This window comes from Patagioenas fasciata, chromosome 3 (genome assembly GCF_037038585.1).
Source record: "Patagioenas fasciata isolate bPatFas1 chromosome 3, bPatFas1.hap1, whole genome shotgun sequence".
In the NCBI taxonomy this organism is placed as follows: domain Eukaryota; kingdom Metazoa; phylum Chordata; class Aves; order Columbiformes; family Columbidae; genus Patagioenas; species Patagioenas fasciata.
In genome coordinates this window covers 123459728-123480645 of record NC_092522.1, presented here as the reverse complement: position 1 = coordinate 123480645, position 20918 = coordinate 123459728, and the positions used below count along the sequence as shown (strand labels likewise).

At 43.1% G+C, this 20918-nt stretch overlaps 1 protein-coding gene across 3 annotated transcripts in view; it reads right to left on the bottom strand.

Moving 5' to 3' along the window:
* KIF13B (kinesin family member 13B) overlaps window positions 1–20918 on the bottom strand; it is a 128026-nt gene that overhangs the window by 34051 nt on the left and 73057 nt on the right. For all 3 annotated transcript variants that reach the window (XM_065833549.2, XM_065833551.2, XM_065833550.2), the window contains exons 19-31: window positions 19262–19408; window positions 18642–18791; window positions 17833–17961; window positions 16697–16867; window positions 15231–15388; window positions 14083–14215; window positions 11865–12011; window positions 9779–9808; window positions 7558–7657; window positions 6092–6218; window positions 4658–4713; window positions 2988–3112; window positions 1722–1898 (exon numbers count right to left, since the gene is read on the bottom strand). In XM_065833549.2, the coding sequence (XP_065689621.2) occupies window positions 1722–1898; window positions 2988–3112; window positions 4658–4713; window positions 6092–6218; window positions 7558–7657; window positions 9779–9808; window positions 11865–12011; window positions 14083–14215; window positions 15231–15388; window positions 16697–16867; window positions 17833–17961; window positions 18642–18791; window positions 19262–19408 (1650 nt within the window). The remainder of the gene's footprint in view (window positions 1–1721; window positions 1899–2987; window positions 3113–4657; window positions 4714–6091; window positions 6219–7557; window positions 7658–9778; window positions 9809–11864; window positions 12012–14082; window positions 14216–15230; window positions 15389–16696; window positions 16868–17832; window positions 17962–18641; window positions 18792–19261; window positions 19409–20918) is intronic.

The window sequence follows — 20918 nt, the reverse complement described above, 5'->3', positions numbered from 1 at the left end:
CCTGGGCAGCCTGGGCCAGGCTCTGACACCCTCACCCCCAACAAGTTTCTTCTCAAATTTAAGTGGAACCCCCTTGTTCCAGTTTGTATCCATTGCCCCTTGTCCTGCCATTGGTTGTCACTGAGAAGAGCCTGGCTCCATCCTCCTGACACTCCCCCTTTCCATATTGATCCCCAGGAATGAGTCCCCCCTCAGTGTCCTCTTCTCCAGCTCCAGAGCCCCAGCTCCCTCAGCCTTTCCTCACACGGGAGATGCTCCACTCCCTTCAGCATCTTGGTGGCTGCGCTGGACTCTCTGCAGCAGTTCCCTGTCCTTCTGGAGCTGAGGGGCCACAACTGGACACAAGATTCCAGCTGTGGTCTCCCCAGGGCAGAGCAGAGGGGCAGGAGAACCTCTCTGACCTACTGACCACCCCCTTCTAACCCACCCCAGGTACCATTGGCCTTCCTGGCCACAAGGGCCCAGTGCTGGCTCATGCTCACCCTGCTGTCCCCAGGACCCCCAGGTCCCTTTCCCCTACACTGCTCTCTAATAGGTCATACCCCAACTTATACTGGAACCTTACACTTCCTTCATCGCAAGGTGACCGATTCATCAAAGCATTCACTACTTCTAGAGGCGTTTTTTTGTTTTCAAGAGCCCTAGGTGACTTGACTTGAATATTGACAAGCGCAGGCATTAAATTCTTGACCGAAGAGATCGTTATGAAGAATGATTTAAGGGGCACGGTTGTCGCTTATGCTGACTTGGCGCCTTGCAGGGTTAAGAACCGGACTGTTGAATTAATGCAGAGATGAGTCATTGCAAGATGCTGCCGAGAACAACACCCGGGAAAGGTTATTGATGCGGATTTTTAGAAACCGAGCAAGAAAGAATAGAATTAAAATCATCATTGACTACATGTGTAGAAAGCAGAATTGATGAAGACTTAACACAATCGGAATTATCGGCATGCTCAATTTATCTATTGAATACGCTCCGGACAACATTAATGACCAGGAATGATTAACTTTGACAAATTACACATGGGGATTTGTGCTCCAGTTATTGCTAGTTTATCTCTAAGTATCTGGATGCATAAATAGAAATGGTTAACAGTGATGTGTGAACTTAATATAGGAGCAGAGAAACACACACGTTTCATCTGACACCCAGTTTTTGCAAAACATGAACTACCACATTCTGCTTTTTCAGTGATTGGGAAGAAAGTACTTAGTAATTAATACAAATAACACTGAATCTCTCATACTCAGATTCCGTTGAGCCTTTAAAAAGAAGCCGCGTTATCATCCACAATATGAAAGATATTATGAAAACTATTTGGCAGTGTAAATTCTCTTTGCCATCGACACGGTGCTTCCATTCAGGTGGATACAAAAAAATAAGAGTCATACCTTCTTCTCCCGAAAATAAGCCCTACCCTGAAAATAAGCCCTAGCGTAATTTTTCAGGATTTTTGAGGATGCTCCAAATATAAGCCCTACTCCAAATATAAGCCCTACTCCAAAAATAAGCCCTCATTACAGCTCATAAAAAGGGCAATTTAAATAGCGTCAAGGCAGTTATATATGTAAAAACTAAGTATCTTTTGGAGCAAAAATGAAGTAAGACCCTGTCTTATTTTCGGGGAAACAGCAGCAGTCTGTTGCCCAAATCACAGCACTTCAAGCAGTGCTGAACATAAGGCAGCGTGAAAGCGCGGAGGATTATAGAAGATATACCTGTCTGCCGTATACGTTAACACAAATGCGCTTGCGTAGCACTAATTGCATTTCTGCGGGATGGCTGAGCTGGACGGTGACTCTCACAATGAGATAAACCCTTTCATCTGCCGCTGTTCCCTTACTGAGCTGGATACAGTCGTGGACTGTGGAATCCCATGAGGCTTCTGCTTTCACCTGCAAAGCAAAAAAAAAATATGCATCCTCTAATAAGCATAATTAGGTGTATAATTAACCGTAATTAATTAAGCATCATTAACAAAAATACATAATACATACATTTGGAGAGTCAGCGCCTCCGTTTCGCTCCCTACGAAGAGAAATCCCCGCACTTGAGAAAAGGCCATTTAAAAATCAAGATGAGTTCGCCGTATGAAGACGACGGGGTTAAAAATGCCAACTTTCTCAAACCCTGGAACGTTTCCGCTTGAAAAACTGATCTTTGAATACCCAGGAGCATCGCACAGAAATTAGAGAAGATGCAGAACTATAAGAACTCATTTATTTGGCCTCATTTATTAACATAAACCAGAGAGCAACAGAGATTGCAGGGAAAATCTTCCATCACACCACACAGACTCTAATGTCTGTATATGAGAAAAAACTTTCCTGAAATGTTTCTAGCTAAAATTTCTCTTTTTGAATGCTAAAATATAAGCATTACTAAAGATTTCAATGGTTTATCACCAAGCCATTAGAAAATTGGTCTGGGAGCCATCTTGACAGGTTTTAAAAACAAAACAGAACATAAAATCTACCCGAACCTACCCCAAAATCTACCCAAAAATAAGAAATAAAGCTCCTCTATGAATATAAAAAGAAGCAGATGAGGTTCTTAGGGACGTGGTTTAGTGGTTATGGTTGGACTTGATGATCTTGAGGGTCTTTTCCAACCAAAATGATTCTGTGATTTTAAGTAAGTTTCAGAGTAAGGAGCAAAATTTAAGGTAAAAATAAAACCTTAATCAGAGAATATTTTCAAACTAGGAGCAAAAATTATAGATTGATAATTGTAAAGTGATAAAACTATGATCTTTGTGGCACAATGGAGTATAATGAACGTAACAATGCAGATGTAAATATGTTATCCAGTGCAAGAGTTAATATGATATAGTTTTTCAGCTGGGGGCTTCCGGACTGTAATAAGGTAAGAAACCAATGTATCCCTTTGTGTCTCATCTTTACCGCGTTATTTTCACACCTTGATACATCAAGAGAACAATTAATATGCTCCTATGATGAACGTACCGAGCTGCATCCGCTCACCTCGCTGTCGTGATGCTTCACGATCTGCAGCTCGAAGAATTCCTCCTCCTCTTCTGCGACCAGGGTGGCGTCCCACCCGCCCGCTTCGGGGTCATCCAGGTTGTCTTGGGAGCTGAAGTCGTCAGCTGGAAACGGAAGCGACACGAAGCAATTATCCCTTTTAAAGAACATCCCACAAATCACCAATCCCCATTTTGATAACTCACAGTGTAGCTACGTGCGCTCTGCCTACAAAGCTCCCCGCGTTGCTTCGCTTCCAAAAGGATCCTAAATGTGCACTAAAATTTGGGGACGCAGACCCAAGCCTTATCAATTCCTCTATCATTTGGGATTCTCCCTCAGCTGTAAATATCCCTCCTGCTCATAGGTATATATTCAGCCGCTCAACCATAGTAAGTACATCACTCATATGGCATTAGTTAGGTGTTGTTTATTTTAATTTTCTTTTTAATAAATATAAGCTGCTGGTTGAGCAAGTAAAATTACGGTACTTGTAGACCATGATTAAACAAATCCTTCATCTGGTTTTTGAGAAGCTCGGCTTGCCCTGGCGCGAGTCCCATGAGTGAATGATTAACCAGCTCCTCTCCGAAGCCATTGGACGTATCAATGCGCTTTTTGAGGTGAACAAATGCTAAATATCAACAGCGTTAACCCTCTTTTAAACGTCATCACAAGGATTTGTTCAATTGATTCCGCACTTCTGGCTCCCTGGAGTACTCAGGGGTTGCTGCTTTCTTGGTTACAATTTCCCGTCTTTGGTAGAAATGTCTGCCAAACGTTGTTTGAATTGGATCTTGTATCTGCACGTATGGAAACATCTGTTGTTTAAAGAAACGCAATTACGCTCTGTGAAACTAACGCGAGCTTATCGTGCCACGTTTTTGTGATATGCAGGTGTTATTACCAGTGACATCACATTTCCCATGACATCACATTTCCCATGACATCACATTTCCCGTGACGTCACATGTCCAGTATCATCACATTTCCCGTGGCATCACGTTTCCCGTGACATCACATTTCCTGTGACATCACATCAAGTGACATCACATTTCCAGTGACATCACGTCATGTGACATCGTGTTTCCAGCACCATCGCATTTCCTGTGACATCACAACAAGTGACATCACATTTCCAGTGACGTCACATTTTCTTCTAAGTCATCAGTGCTATATCCTATATATAAGGATATATATTTGATATATATATATATCTGATCATATAATATATATATCTGATGATATAATATATATATCTCATATCCGATCATATCATATATACATATATATATATATATATATATATATACACACATATATATGTATATACTGCTGCTATATCTTTATGAGAGACTCCAGAAAGGCCATTCTGAACAATCTATTTCCACCGCCTTTTGCTGTTCACTCCCTTAGGTGTCCTCATTTCACTGTTCCTATTTTACTCCCGAAATATCTGCAAAACATTGAGATTATTAAAACCTACAGTTCCTTCTGTATATCGCTGTGTATTTAGAAACACTAAACAAATACGCTTCAGTGTAAATTATCCACTAATCTACCTCCCATTCCAGGCATTTCTTCATTTCCTTAGCTGGCTTAAATTCTATAACGTCGTTTGTTATACGAAGTTCGTTTCCGAGCGCTTTGCCATTTTAAGAACCACTTACCACTCAAGTCAAGGAAAATAACAGGAATATGCGTCTCCATACCAGGCACAGGCGTCCTAAAACCGTAAGACAGGGACAACGGCATTTAAACTAAGGCACATTTACCCAGCTCACGTACCTCATGATACAAGCCCACAGTACATCGCATTCAGTCCAACTGCAATCCTAAGCCAGACCATTGATAATCTTGGCAAACAGCTTTATTTTAATTTACTGTTGCAGATTCAGAGAGACTCAACCAAATTGGTATTCCTTTTATAGCAGCTCTCTTACAATTCTTATATTCGTTGACCTTCTGCCTTCGGAAATGTTTAAGTTTATTTACTCTGACACGCACATTGATTAAATGCAAACCCCTCTGCAATAGTGATGGCAGCGAAGAGGCAGAAAATCCAGCTTTCTACCCTTACACTGATGTTGCCACAATGCACTTGTTGCTCTTTCTTGTAAAATATAGATATTTAAGCATTGGAGCTGCATCTCTTTCAGATAATGGAAGAGTAAGAGAGGTGGCCTTTTAAGCTACACAACACCAATAACTACACATTAGTTACTAAAAATGTAACATGAAGCACAAAAGACGTGAAGACTCCTTGTTGCAATCTTAGAAGGGCTGTAGCCATCTCATTATAAACCTGGCCTTGACGAACTTTACGGCGAACAAGAGCAGGTTTGAATCTTATGTCATCTATAAGGTGCTTGAACCATACTGAACATTTCCTCTGGTGCAAATGTATCCAAACCTGATTCTTCCTCAAGTATGTTCCTGCAGCTCCGCTGTTTTCAAACCTGGTTACAACTGATGTGTTTCCAACAAGCCTTTCTTTATGTTTCAAAAGTACCAGCTTTAACAACCTTCAGCTTAAATGTCAATATTTCAGCAATAAATACTGCTAGAGGTTTGCTTGGCAAGTTGAAAGCAACCGAAGACAAGAGGTTTAAAGCGAAACAACCTCACCCTACCTGTGGTTGTTACAGCTGTTGTACAGCAACTTCAGCCCGGCCTAATTTACTATTTTTAACGTTTAAAACTTATATGGAACATTCGCTGACTAAACAGACTGCATCCTCAAACCAGGAGTGCAACAAAACGCTCCTGTAGGCGCTGTTTTATTATGATGGAGCAGCCTTTTAAGTGAATGAACTAGGTAATTAACATATTAGATCATTTGTTTCAAATGGTAAGTGCAGTGGTAATAAATATGGATTGTTTTTTTTTCAGAAGGTCATAATTACGCTCGGATCAATAATGGTATCGTTTACTAAATAGCATTCCTGGATCTCAGATCCACAGCCTAATCAAAACGAGAGGCCTAATTTTAACAGCTTTGCTCATCCAGGGTACAGAGGCCACATTGAGGAACGCAAGAAATGGTAGCAATGCAAGGCAGGAATGGGCCAAATACTCTTGTGTATAGTAATATACGTTCATACCACTCGGCCGGAGCTCCGGGGATGCCGCTGCCCGCGGACGGGACCATGACGGCGTTCCTTTCTTCGGTGAGCGTCAGCCGCATCTCCAGCAGCTGTGCCTCCCGCTCTGCGTCATCCTCGGTTTTATCTGCACACACAGAATTAATTGGCACTCAGAACAAGAAAAGCACTTCTTACGCTGCGCTTTTGTTGCGTGTTGATGAGCTTATACCGCCGTAATAGAATAAAACCCACTCAGCTCACAGATTCAGCACCCGAAGAAGCAACACAGTGTGCAAAAACAAGGAACAAAGATATGTAGGTTTCTCTAAATTCAGTTGCCGTGAAAGCAAATTACTGGTGAGTTCAGAGATTCAAATCTCCATTAATTTAAAAGAGAATAGAATCATAGAATAGTTTGGCTTGGAAGGGACCTTGAAAACCATCTAATCCAACTCCTGCCATGAGCAGCAGCTCAGGTTGTTCAGAGCTCCGTTCAGCCTGGCCTGGGATGTCTCCAGGGATGGTTCATCCACCACCTCTCTGCCCAACCTGGGACAGGCTCTCACCACCCTCAGTGTCCAAAATTTCTTCCTCATGTTTAGCCTGAATCTCTCTCTTTTAGTTTAAAACCATCACCCCTTGTCCTAGCACAACAGGCCCTGCTCAAAAGTCTGTCCAGTCCTTGTTCTCGGCCCCTTTTAAGTCTGAAAGGCCGCACTGAGCTCTCCCCCATCTCTCTGCACAGACATCCTTCTGGCACAGAATCGCCTCGTAAAGAATACGCCGTATTGTTTGCCTGAGTTTGTAGTATATATTGTCTCTGAAGTGGTTCTTCCACAGTCAAACAGCTTCACAGCTGCACCATCGCTCTGGATATTCAGGAAATATTGGATCAGAAAGTTGCATCTGGAGAAAGTGACTCCAGAATGGAAATGTCCCCGGGTTCTTGTGTGACCGGCTGCCCTCTGGCTTTTCATTTTAAACCATTCCCTTCTCTGCCTCCATCTCTCTTTTCCGTTCATGACGTGTTCAACTGGTAAAGATGTAGTGAAATGTGCATTTTCAGAATCTTTATCTCAGAAATCAGAATCATTTCGCCCTGCTGTAGAGTCTGTCCCATCTTTCTCATCAGCCCCTTTTAAGTCCAGAAAGGCTGCACTAAGGTCTCCTTGGAGCTTCTCTTCTCCAGCTGAACACCCCATCTCTCTCAGCCCGTCCTCCCAGCAGAGCTGTTCCAGCCTCGGATCATTTTTGGGGCTCCTCTGGCCCCTCTCCAGCAGCTCCATGTGTGTCCTGTGCTGAGGACCCAGAGCTGGACCAGCACTGCAGGGGGGTCTCACCAGAGCAGGGCAGAGGGGTAGAATCCCCCCCAAACCTGCTCTCATGAAGCAATTTTCTAAACTTTACAATATATTAAAACAAATAACATTACATGCATATCCCTCTCAACCTATCGCTGTTACCTCTAAGGGTATTTTGCTCACCAGGCTTTCCATCGAGTTTCTGCAGCTGCTGATCGAGATACTCCTGCCGCTTGGTCAGGGCGCACAGCCACTTGCGACGGAGCCGTTCCAAATCCCTGTCCTGCACGGAGGAACACACGTTAAACACTGACCCAGGAAAGCCAACGCTTCCTATTTGTGGCTCACACATTTCCTCAACCCTTCCAGTCATCCTGTACCCAAGAAGCACATAAGAAACACAGTGTGGACCTCCAAGAAATCACTTGGTTCTTCTCTATTATTTTCTTTCGCACAGGGTAACAGAAGTACTGAATAGATGAGCTCAGATCTCAGGAGATCATCCAGTCCAACCTTGCTCTGTGCCCATAGTGAGGTCAACTACACCTTGCTCAGGGCTGCGTCCAGCTGGGACTTTAATATCTCCAAGGATGGAGAGTCCACAACCCCTCTGGCCAACTGTCCTGGTTGTGTTAAAACCAAGTTTCTCTTTTGGTGAATTTGCCTGTCAGCTAAAGCTTTCAGATCAGCTGCATTTTCCTGGAGAACCAGATCCATGTTGTGGTGAACACAGCAATGGAATGCGAGGTCATTGATAAGGATGGATGCACATCTCGCCAGAGGGGCAATGAGAAACAGGTGACCAGAAACTGACCAACGGAGCATAACATCCCATTCACGGGATAATTCATATAAAAGTGGGAGATCACGAGGATCTCGTCCCTTTTCCTCATGGCGACATTAGGAGAGGACCTTGTGAGTCGTCCCTGTGAACTGAGGCCAGTGACAGACTGAACCCAGCTCCATTGGCTGCAGAGTCCAGTCCAGGACTTCAGGTGTCAGAGCAGTTGCTGGGACTTTCAAGATTGGTTTTGTATATTTTGTATTATTTTCCTCTATTTTTATTGGTAGCATCAGTAAAACATTTTTAACTTCTCCAACTCTCCTCTCTCTGTCCTTCTTTCCCTCCCGATCGCCTGTCCTGAGTGGGAAGGGGGAGCAGAGGGGGTTAACAATACATCTGCCATGGTTTATTGTCACCCCACAATCAAACCCTCGACAGCAACCTGTTCTTCCACCATGGCTAATAAAAATTAAAAGTTTTTATGTTGAAGGAGAAACTTGTTGCCTCTTGTCCTTTTGCTGAGAAGAGCCCAGCTCTGTCATCTTCGCTCCTTCCCATTTACACACACTGACGGGATCCAGACCAAGCCTTTTCTTCTTCTTGAGCTTAACTCCAATTCTCTTCGCCTTTCTTTACAGATTTAAACCCTTCACTTGCCACGTCTTATTTGAAATAGTTTTGCTCGCCAGCCTAAGACACCTGTTTCTGTTATTCTGGACTACCCAGCTGAACAAGCTCCAGTTTACACATTTTCTTGGCCCCCAAACTAGTCTAAAACTCATGAAATCTTGTGGCAAAGCTGGAAAGCCCAGCCCTCAACCAGGACTCATCATTCACACTCAGCATTTAGCAGCCTCACATTAGGAATCCGTCCTCGTCCCACGTTATGCCACTGTCCCTAATGATGGCGTTTGCAATTGAAATGATGCAGAAATGACGGATGATTGTCTCCATGCGGCACACTGGGTGCCACAAAGCCGAGCTATCAGCTCTGGGATGCCTTCATGCTCACGCTACACAAAGTTGGGATATATAAAGATGTTGACGTGCTAAAGTTATTCACAAGAAGATGAAAAATAGATCACAGATATTGTACATTGTTCACCTTTAAGGCTCACATCACTGTGACATTACATATATGAAATAAAAATGTGCTGATTTCAATAGTTTCATCGCTGCTGTTTTAGGGGCCCAGGAACAGAATCTGCCTTGCTTGCCCTATATTGGGTTACTCTGCAGTACAGCCCAGCTCTCATACACATAACACATTAATTATATGAAAGAGCATGAAGAATTTCGACTGCATCTTTCAACCGCCAGGCCCATTCTTGTTCTCAATGAGACTGATCTCAATTTAACCATAGTTAGTCAAGAAAGGTGATTGCTTCCCCCAAAACCAAAGAGCAATTTGATCTTGTTTTGCAAACACACATTTAGGCGCCTTGTTCTTTCCCTTTCGCTTCTCTAAACTCTATATGACTTTGTAGAGTAACAATCTATGCGATTCTTCAGCTTTCAGGTTCTCTGCATATCCAACCACTACAGCAAAGATAAAAATCCTGCTCTTCCTTTAACATTTTAATCTGAGTTCGTGAAAAAAAGAGAATTCCAAATTTTTACCTGATAACTGTCCATTTCATCCTCTTCTTCCTAGGCCAAAACATACAAAACCACAAGATTAATATTATTTTGGCAGCAGGAAATGCACTGAACGCAAAAGCTGTAAGTATTTGAAGCAATATTAGTCTGAGCTTAGCAATGGTGTGATCGTACAATTAAAACACGTCGACATCCCAAAGAGTTGCTGCTATCAGCTCATCGAAGCACAAGCTAGAACAATCCAACAATCATAATGGGAAACAGAATCACAGAAATGTAGCTATTAGAAGTCTTCTTAATTGGAGGCAAGTGGGATAATTAAATTGCCCTAAGAAAGCAAAACGTGTTACAGCAAAACAACTTGAAACCTGTTGATCCTGGATGGCAAAGATCAATGTGCTGTTTAGTCTGTAGGATTTAAGTACAAATTAAACATGAAGCTGACTGTAAGGGAGTCAAAATAGGTCCATCTGCCACACCAGGACTCACAATATAGACCTTTGATATTGGGATTTCCACTATTTTCTGATGGGACACATTCCATCCATTCATCCTCGACATTTAGCACAAGCGCAACTGCCACTCCTGCAAAGTGAATGGAAGAGCAACAAGGACTCCAATCCTTGCTGAGTTACTACTCATCTATTTAAGTAATAACAAGCCACTGGAGTCTACTGTTGTATCTCCATAATGAAAGCAAAAACTTCGCTAAGCTATAATTAAAAAATCACATTCTGTGATTCTGTAAGCTAAAATTAAAAGGCCATATAGAAGACGCATTTTCTTAGTTCAAGGTCTTCAGAAAATCTTTCACATTCCATAGATGCTGATTTACTTGAGATAGGGAAACGCTAATAAAGGAACTAAAAACCCAAGCGCTCAACTCAGGAGGCTGTTGTAAGCAACAGGACTAATAAAACTTGGCTTTCAAGAGTCCTTTCCCATGTGATTTATTGGTGTCAGATGCGACCTATCTCCTAAGTGGAGCCTAAGTCTTCATCTCTTGAAGGAATGTAGTGTTTTGTGGGTTGCCAGCTCTGTTGGATGTAGTTGAAATGGGTGAATAGATCAGAAATTCTCTGGGGAAGAAACAGAGTGAGACAAAAACGGAAGAAAATGAACAATCTGCCCAGGATGCTGTTCTGTGTCCCCAGCTTTTTTGGGTTGCTAACTCAGAGGAGCGAGTTAGCGAACTAACCCTAATCCTAATCCTAATCCTAATCCTAATCCTAATCCTAATCCTAATCCTAACCCTAACCCTAACTCTATCCCTAACCCTATTCCTAACCCTAACCCTATCCCTAACCCTAACCCTAACCCTATCCCTAACCCTATCCCTAACCCTAACCCTAACCCTATCCCTAACCCTAACCCTAACCCTATCCCTAACCCTAAATATTAATTTAGATGTTGGGGGGAAAGTCAAACAGCACTAGAAACTGATAAGAGCGCTGCAAGAAGATAATCCCTAAAACCAGCTCAAGAACTTGCGGTTTAAGATGAAATTCGGGGCTTCCGAGCTTGTCAAACAACTGGCCAACATGAACTATGGGCCACCAACTGGCTCATCCAATTCTAACATTTGTAACTCAACGTTATTCGAATATATGTTCCATTCATTTATTTTCATTTGACGGCGCACTTAAAATCGCTGCCATATCTGATATTTGAAGTGAAATCTACTGGGCAAACTCCTCGTGGATTTTAGAAACGTTGGCATTTTCTTTACTTTGAATGGTATCTTAAGGTTTTGCTGCCTTTAAGGAGAGAAAAAACCAAAACCAACCACAAAAAAAACCCCACAAACAAATTAAAAATGAAAAAACAAACCAACAAAATAAACCCTGTAACACAAAAACCAGAAGAGACACAGAAAGTAGTTTTACAAATAGGATTTTTGCCATGGAAAACCATTTTTGACTAAGAGGAAGATCTTCCACACCACCTTCTGAAAGACGGAGGTTTAGATATGAACGAAGGCGAACAACCCCTAAAACCACCAATAAAGAAAGCGATCGTGACAATTCTTGACATCGCTTTAGATGTTTAAGAAGTAAGTTCGAAATATACCCTCCAAAACCAAATTAAAACCTGAGTTGCCTCTCACCTGATAAATTTCAGGTCCTTTTAGTGACCTGACCCGTTTGATCTGAACACAGCCGATGCCAACAGATAATATCGATTCCTCCATCAGCGGCAAGGTCCCGGATTCCTGCACGGATTTCACCTCAACCTGAATGCGTCGAGATTGGCCCTGCCCAAAAGAACCATTTGAAACATTTGGAAAGAAAATATAAATAATATAAAATGCTGAAAGATTCATGACGGAGAGACCTCTACTGGCAGTCAACGTTATATCTTTATTTTGTGAAAAACAGAGGTGGTGAGTACTCGAATCTCAATGGCCCAAGTGTTCAAGTTCTGTTGCAAGGATTTCTGTTTAATGGATTTATGTATTTACAGAAAAAAGAGTTCAACGTTCAGCACCTCCTCAGTTTACTCTTCTAGATGGTTTTCCAAACATATAGAGGATTTGATTTTGAATGTTTCTGAAAGTAGAAAATAGGGTCTCTTCCCACCTACGAAAGAGGAGAGAAAACCATCTAATTTGGTGAGATATTGAACTATTCCTGACTTTAGTCTCCTTGACTGAAAATTCTTACCAACTGATGCTATCGGTGAAGCAAAGTAACTATTCTTTAGTAAAAATCATAGGGAAAAGCAATAAAATCAAAGGAGTTGTATAGTTCAGAGGTGCAGCCTGTATCTAACTACTACTAATTCCTAGTGTTCTCTGAGCAATAGTTTATCACTTCATGTTAACTCCTCAGTTAAGCATTAACAACTTAATGTGTGTAGAACTCAAAGGACAAAGGAGCGGTTGGGTAGAAGATGAAATAAAGGGGAACTCTGGACCTCTATAAAATAATAACTGATTTTGGTGAAGACTGGTGCCCTTTCCACCAGGTGCTATCGCAGAATAGGGAGGAGAACACGGCAAAGAAGCTTACGGGTATGTGGGAAAGCAAGATGTGTGGTTCTAGCCACCTGGATGATAAAGGAAGATCAATACTAACATGACCATCTGGACAGTCAAAAAAATAATACTAATTAGATCATAGCAAAATACAAAGAGCCTCGGACACATCGTGCTGAAGTGCGTTTCGTTTCTCATCATTGTAAAGAGTTATAGCACAGACTCATGAGTATGGGATCTCAGGCCACAAGTGCATGGGATGTGTGAATGTCCTCTGGTCTGTGAATGAGTGAGAAGGTAATTCAAACAAACATCACATGAATGTGGTGTGTTTTTAATAACAATTATTGGAAAAACATCCTATGCCATATCTTAGTGCAGGTCCGTAGCGGTAAATTCTATAAATTGTCACTGACTAATAAAGAAAGGCTCAGGCTGGCTCAGCTCTCTGCTCTGCTTGGCTCAATGCTCCTTCCTGAACACAATCTGTCTGTGTGTGCATCGCTGTCCGCGTCCCGCTGTACAATGTTTCTGATCGTTGCACAGGTAAGTCTTTGATCAGCTTTACATCTGAGCTGAGCTTCACAACACACAGAATCACAGGATCCCAGAATGTCAGGGACCTGGAAAGCTCATCCAGTGCAATCCCCCCGCCGGAGCAGGAACACCCAGCTGAGGTTCCACAGGAAGGTGTCCAGGTGGCTTTGAATGTCTGCAGAGAAGGAGACTCCACAACCTCCCTGGGCAGCCTGGGCCAGGCTCTGCCACCCTCACCCCAAACAAGTTTCTTCTCTTTCAGTGGAACCCTCTGTGTTCCAGTTTGTCTCCATTGCTCCTTGTCCTGTCACTGGATGTCACCGAGAAGAGCCTGGCTCCATCCTCCTGACACTGCCCCTTTCCATATTGATCCCCAGGAATGAGTCCCCCCTCAGTCTCCTCTTCTCCAGCTCCAGAGCCCCAGCTCCCTCAGCCTTTCCTCACACGGGAGATGCTCCACTCCCTTCAGCATCTTGGTGGCTGCGCTGGACTCTCTGCAGCAGTTCCCTGTCCTTCTGGAGCTGAGGGGCCACAACTGGACACAGGATTCCAGGTGTGGTCTCCCCAGGGCAGAGCAGAGGGGCAGGAGAACCTCTCTGACCTACTGACCACCCCCTTCTAACCCACCCCAGGGACCATTGGCCTTCCTGGCCACAAGGGCCCAGTGCTGGCTCATGCTCACCCTGCTGTCCCCAGGACCCCCAGGTCCCTTTCCCCTACACTGCTCTCCAACAGGTCATTCCCCAACTCATACTGGAAGCTCCTCAGCTCTCCATAGGTTTTTTGCAGCTGCAATCCTGTGCCCCCTCACCTGTCGGAGCTGGAAGATGCCCCCAGTGCACACGTCCTTGGCCGGAGTCACCTCCACCGGGCAGTATTCCCCGTTCTCATTCAGCTCCAGAATTTGAACCCAGAGTTCTACTTTTCGAGTTACTTCACTCCACCTGCAAAACACATCAAATATGACCTTTTTATTTCATTTTCCCACTCCAAAAGCTTTAGCTCAGGTAGCTGATTGAAGAGGTAAAGGAACACTTCAATATGTGCACCATTTGTGACTACATAGCCTTGCTATCTTAGAATAAAAGCATCATTTTGGTTGGAAGAGGCTCTCAAGATTGAGTCCAACCATTAACCCAACACTGGCACTGCCCCATGTCCCTAAGAACCTCATCTCCGTCTGTTCAACCCCTCCAGGGATGTTGACTCCAGCACTGCCCTCGGCAGCCTGTTCCAGTGCCCAATAGACCTTTTTATTATTTCTCGAATCACGGTTATACTCCTAGCAAATGTCCCTTGAAAACACAAAGTTAGTTATATAAGAAACCAACGTATCCTTTGTGTGCCGCCTTTGCTGCATTATACATTTTTTCTTCTAGTATTATATACTTCTATTCATTTGCATCAATATACCCAAAAAGGTACAGTTGCCCACAGTACAGCATTTCAAATAATCCAATACTATGTTATTTAAGTACCAGACCAACACTATCATCTCGCATCTTTGTTTGGGGATGGATTTTGGATGGGAATTATTTTAAGCCGTGGGATAATGTCCCTGTGCATTCCAACTGCTCTGTTACATTAATTCTTATGGGAAAATTTGTTTTCCTTTCCATCCAACCACTAACTGACACACTTTTCAAGACCACAGTCTCTCTGTCCAATGGACTCCTCTACACTAAAACTTTGATCAATATTTCTATTTGTGGCATTTTTCTTATCAAAATTTCGCCTTTCCTTTGTTATTTCTACGTTCACTTGTAGGGTTGGCTTTTATTTCTAGTTTTTTATTTTCTGTTTCCCTGAATCCCAGTTTCTACCAGACACCGGCTCAAATGAATGTTCAGTTGTCTTCAGTTCAAAACCTGACTCCTTATCCCAAACCTGTTTCAACTCTGGGCACCTTAGACAGTGATTTTCCAAATTCTAAATGAAGGATCCGTTTTCCATATTTACCTGTCACGGAGGCTGCGTGTTTTGGCTTGAATTATTCCCAGATCCCACAGCGCCGGGTTTTTACGGTCACCGCTCTGCTTGTGCCCATATACTTCAATGGCCAAAGCGCCATCGTAAAGATGCTCCATGAAGTCTTCGGAAATACTGACAGAGACTTCCTGTATGTGGATGACAAATGGGTTGGTGACTGTGACTACACAATGACTCAGGCTTAGAGATTTACTGTCTTGACTTTAATATAAGCTTGCGTCCTGGCTTTACTTATATACTATAACTATATATATAATATTGTATCTAATTTATTAGTAGAGTCACCCTGGTCCCAAGACACAACATAGAGGACACGAAGAACTGTCACCTCTGTTTGTAAAACCAGGAGGTAAAGTGAAGACAAACGGTATGCTGAAGATTAATGTCTACAAAAAGCTGGAAAATGATCTTGTGTTGTTCCAAGTGCTGATCCAATGGGTCAAAAAAGTTCTAACATCCCCAATCAGAAAAATCAACACTCATCAGAAGTTATTATATCTATTTTACAAATGGTTAAGTGGAGTGAATTGCTGAGTCTAACGATAAATGATAGAAAGACAGATAGACAGGCAGATAGACAGAAAGACACATAGACAGAGACAGATAGATAGATAGACAGACAGACAGACATATAGAAAGATACACAGACAGAAAGAGATAGATAGATAGACAGATAGGAAGACAGACATATAGAAAGACAGATAGACAGATAGAGAGATAGAGAGCTAGACAAACAGACAGAAAGACAGATAGATAGACATATAGATAGATAGATAGATAGACAGACAGATAGAAAGATAGACATATAGAAAGACAGATAGAGAGTTAGATAGATAGATAGATAGAAAGACAGACAGATAGATAGACATATAGATAGATAGACAGACAGATAGATAGACATACAGAAAGACAGACAGAAAGAGATAGATAGATAGATAGACAGACATATAGAAAGATAAATAGATAGAGAGATAGATAAATAGATAGAAAGATATAAAGACAGATAGACAGATAGCCACATAGAAAGACAGAAAGATAGAAAGATACATAGATAGATGGATAGATAGATAGATAGATAGACAGATAGATAAACAGATAGCTGCAAAGATAGACAGATAGAAAGATAGACAGATAGATAGAGAAAGAAAGAAAGAAAGAAAGAAAGAAAGAAAGAAAGAAAGAGAGAAAGAAAGAAAGAGAGAAAGAGAAAAGAGAGAGAGAAAGAGAGAAACAAAGAAAGAAAGAAAGAGAAAGAGAGAAAGAAAGAAAGAAAGAAAGAGAAAGAGAGAAAGAAAGAAAGAGAGAAAGAAAGAAAGAGAGAAAGAAAGAGAGAGGTAAGAAGTCCGGTGATTTGGCTGGGATTCATCTCACTAAATCTGTTGTGCAGTAACAAACCTGCCTACGGTTTCATTAATAAAATAGCAAAAAAGCTGTACATTGCAGTGATCGAAGACAACCATGCACCGCGGCTCCTTGCTGGTGGACGATAAGGAAGGATCCACCTCGGGAGCAACAACAACCGGCTCCAGCTGATCCCAGAAGGTGTATTTGCAGAACACAAAGTTGGAGAGGTGCTGCGGCAAACCTGTGGCCTGAAGGATTTTAATCTGCAAAAGGAACAGGAAAGAAAGGAAAAACACTTATTCATTAGGCAGAGAATCAAAAACATCTTACGTTAGAACACTGTTATTCTGTTCCACTGCAAAGGGTAATGAAATAAAAAGAGAAGCAAACCAAAAAACTGTACAAAACACAGATTTCTGCACTGACAGACACTGCAGACAATATTTAAGTGTAGCAGCTGAACGTCACCACTGGATGTCACCAGGCACATGTTTCTTGGGAGTAAACACTAAAAGGCTGAATTTTACAAACACACCAAAACACGTTGTTAATTTTAACCATTATAACTGAAAAGCAATATCAGTGGGCCCAGTGCTGGCTCATGCTCACCCTGCTGTCCCCAGGACCCCCAGCTCCCTTTCCCCTACACTGCTCTCTAATAGCTCATTCCCCAACTTACACTGGAACCTGGGGTTGTTCCTGCCCACATTCAAGACTCTACACTTGCCCTTGTTCTATCTCATTACATTTTTCCCGCCCAACTCCCCAGCCTGTCCAGGTCTCTGATGGCAGCACAGCTTCCAGTGTCAGCCACTCCTCCCAGCTTGGTGTCACCAGCAAACTTGCTGACAGTCACTCTATTCCCTCATCCAAATCACTAATGAATATATTGAACAATACCGGCCCCAGCACTGACCCTTGAACACTCCACTAGATCCAGGCCTCAGCTGGACTCTGCCCCACTGACCACGACTCTCTGGCTTCTTCCCTTCAGCCAGTTCCCAGTCCACCTCACTACCCGATCATCCAGACCGCACTCTCTCAGTTTAGCAGCAAGGATGATGTGGGAGACTGTGTCAAATGCCTTACTCAAGTCAAGGTAGACCACATCCACCACCCTGCCATCATCTATCCACCTTGTTATGTCCTCAAACTTAAATTCCCGATGTTAAGAGTTGGGCTGAAAGCGGGCGGGTTGCTCAGAGCTTGGAACCTCTCTTGAACTCACCCTGCAGACCAGTTTTCTCTCCTGAGTGTCATTTTCATTGGAATAGTCGGGACCATCCTCCCCTCCAACCAACCTCTCATCTATCTCTCCGCTCACTCGAACGACTTCAACATGGAGACGCCCGGATACCTGATAAGAAACGAGCAAGAATTACTCGTGTGCAGGAAAACAGCGGCAGGTTCATCATTTCCAAGCAGCAACTCCCGCTGTTTCCACTCTGTGAGCAGACAACACCTCATCTTTCCATCCTTTTGCGCCGTGCATTTGTTGCATCCAACGCAGAACGTTTTTGGGGTAGAATCAGAATTTATTGGTGTAAAAATGAAGGGATCGGCCACTAGAGTGACTTTGGGAGCAGCAAACTGCTATCTCACCTTCACTCTGGAGAGTCTGCAAAGAGCACGAGTGATGCAGAGCAAAGAGAATGTTGCCTGCTACATTCCAGCTGCCTTTGAAGTTGTTCTTATAGTGTATATATATATATATATATATATATATATGTTTAAGAGGCTGTTCTTGATGGTAGCCAGTGAAATTCCTTCTACAGAGTATTTATTTTGGACTGCTTTGTTCAGAAAGGTGTTCGCAAAGCTTCCTCCTTTCACAGCCGCTGCGCTGGAATTCAGAGCTGCCTAAACAACTCCACTAAATTATGATGGGATTTGCATTATTAATTTGCATTATGAATTCCAAACTGTTAGCAAAGAGCTTGTGCACATGAAGCTGGAAATTATCTGCTGCATATTGGTAATAAGATGCATGGGATATAATTAAGCGATTGGGTAAGGATGGATTATAGAATGACAAACCTCTCCTTTCTGATTGATGATGGGAACGGCGTATTGCAGTTTCACATCGTAGAACAGGCACTCAAGAAAGACGTTGGCTACTCCGATCAGGCTGTGGTTTTCCTGCTCGTCGTAGAACGGGTCAGCTCTCCTGAAGTAAGCTCTCATCACCTTTAATTAAATTCAGAATACAGTAAGGAAAACAAGCTTTTCACTAAACAGTTTTCAAAGCGTCATACAGGCAGCCTAAGGAAAGAAAAACGGACTCAAGCAACAGGCTCCATTAGATCACAAGAATGGAAGCTTAAATTCTAATTGGATCAAGTGTAAGGCCCGTCCTTGGCAAATTGTCTGTAATGTTGTTGGATTCAGAGAAGTCAGCCTGAACACCAGCTCCCATTGTCTTTGCTTACCGCTTATTTTATGCTCGGTTTGGTCACCTAATACGCGTGCGAACAAGCATCAAAGTGACAAGATAAAGGTTAATGATGTGCTGAGGATCTGCTTGGGAAAAGCCAAGGTTCAGAAAAATTTAACTCTTGGCATATCCCCCCTCCAAAGATTTTCTCACATCTACTTAAAAAAGATATATAATAGGACTGTAATTCTATCAGCAGAAGACTGGAGTCATTTTTACTCACTGGGTTGTCTTCCTCGCAGTCTTTCCACTCCTGGTAAAGGTCCCTCATGTCAACCAGTCGATTCTCCAGCTTCTCCAGCGACCAGATCTGTTTGCCTTTCCCTTTCCTCCTCACCTGAATTGCAGGTTCGCTGAGAATTGCACCTCTCTGCAAAACAATTGCAGAGACATCCATGAGGAATTTGTGTCGTAATAATGAAAGAATACTTTAAAACAATAAAATATCACAGAATCCCAAAATGTCAGGGATTGGAAGGGACGTCGAAAGCTCATCCAGTGCAATCCCCCCATGGAGCAGGAACACCCAGCTGAGGTTCCACAGGAAGGTGTCCAGGCGGGTTTGAATGTCTGCAGAGAAGGAGACTCCACAACCTCCCTGGGCAGCCTGGGCCAGGCTCTGACACCCTCACTCCAAACAAGTTTCTTCTCAAATTTAAGTACAACCTTTTGTGTTCCAGTTTGTACCCACTACCCCTTGTCCTATCACTGGTTGTCACCAAGAAGAGCCTGGCTCCATCCTCCTGACACTCCCCCTTTATATATCTGTAAACATTAATGAGGTCCCCCCTCAGTCTCCTCTTCTCCAGCTCCAGAGCCCCAGCTCCCTCAGCCTTTCCTCACACGGGAGATGCTCCACTCCCTTCAGCATCTTGGTGGCTGCGCTGGACTCTCTCCAGCAGTTCCCTGTCCTTCTGGAACTGAGGGGCCACAACTGGACACAAGATTCCAGGTGTGGTCTCCCCAGGGCAGAGCAGAGGGGCAGGAGAACCTCTCTGACCTACTGACCACCCCCTTCTAACCCACCCCAGGGACCATTGGCCTTCCTGGCCACAAGGGTCCAGTGCTGGCTCATGCTCACGCTCCTGTCCCCAGGACCCCCAGGTCCCTTTCCCCTACACTGCTCTCTAATAGCTCATTCCCCAGCTTACACTGGAACCTGGGGTTGTTCCTGCCCACATTCAAGACTCTACACTTGCCCTTGTTCTATTTCATTAAATGTTTCCCGCCCAACTCTCCAGCCTGTCCAGGTCTCTGGATGGCAGCACAGCTTCCAGTGTCACCACTCCTCCCAGCTTGCTGTCACCAGCAAACTTGCTGACAGTCACTCTATTCTCTCATCCAAGTCATTGATGAGTATATTGAATAATACAGGCCCCAGTACTGAGAGTATATTTGGGAAAAGTTTGGATTTTGTTCTTTTTTTTAAACTATTCTACCTTGAACAACCAAATTCAAGCACGAGACTGTGGGTTGGGCTGTCACAGCGCATTCAGGTGCAGTTTAATCAGAGCTACCAGTTTCTGCGGATTTTCTCCTTACGTAAGTGTTGCAAATAGGAAGATGTAAGCATTTCGCAAATAGCAGAAGGGCTGCAGTTCCAGCTCAGGTTACTGCGTTCTGCAGCTTTCAATTAGCGCAATTAACCCTCTTTGCTATCCTCTCTCTAGATGGGACAGAAGACTGCAAGAAAAACAAGCAAGCAAGACAAACTTCTAAAGCATTTGATAAAAACTCTAATCCTGGATTAACTACATCTGTACTAATGACAGCCTGGCTATCCTCAAAATATCGAGCTGACATCAATAACAGAAATAACAAACCAGCTTAGCTAGCCAGACTAAGACATGGAAGTCTGGGTTTAGTTCCCTCCTTCCAAA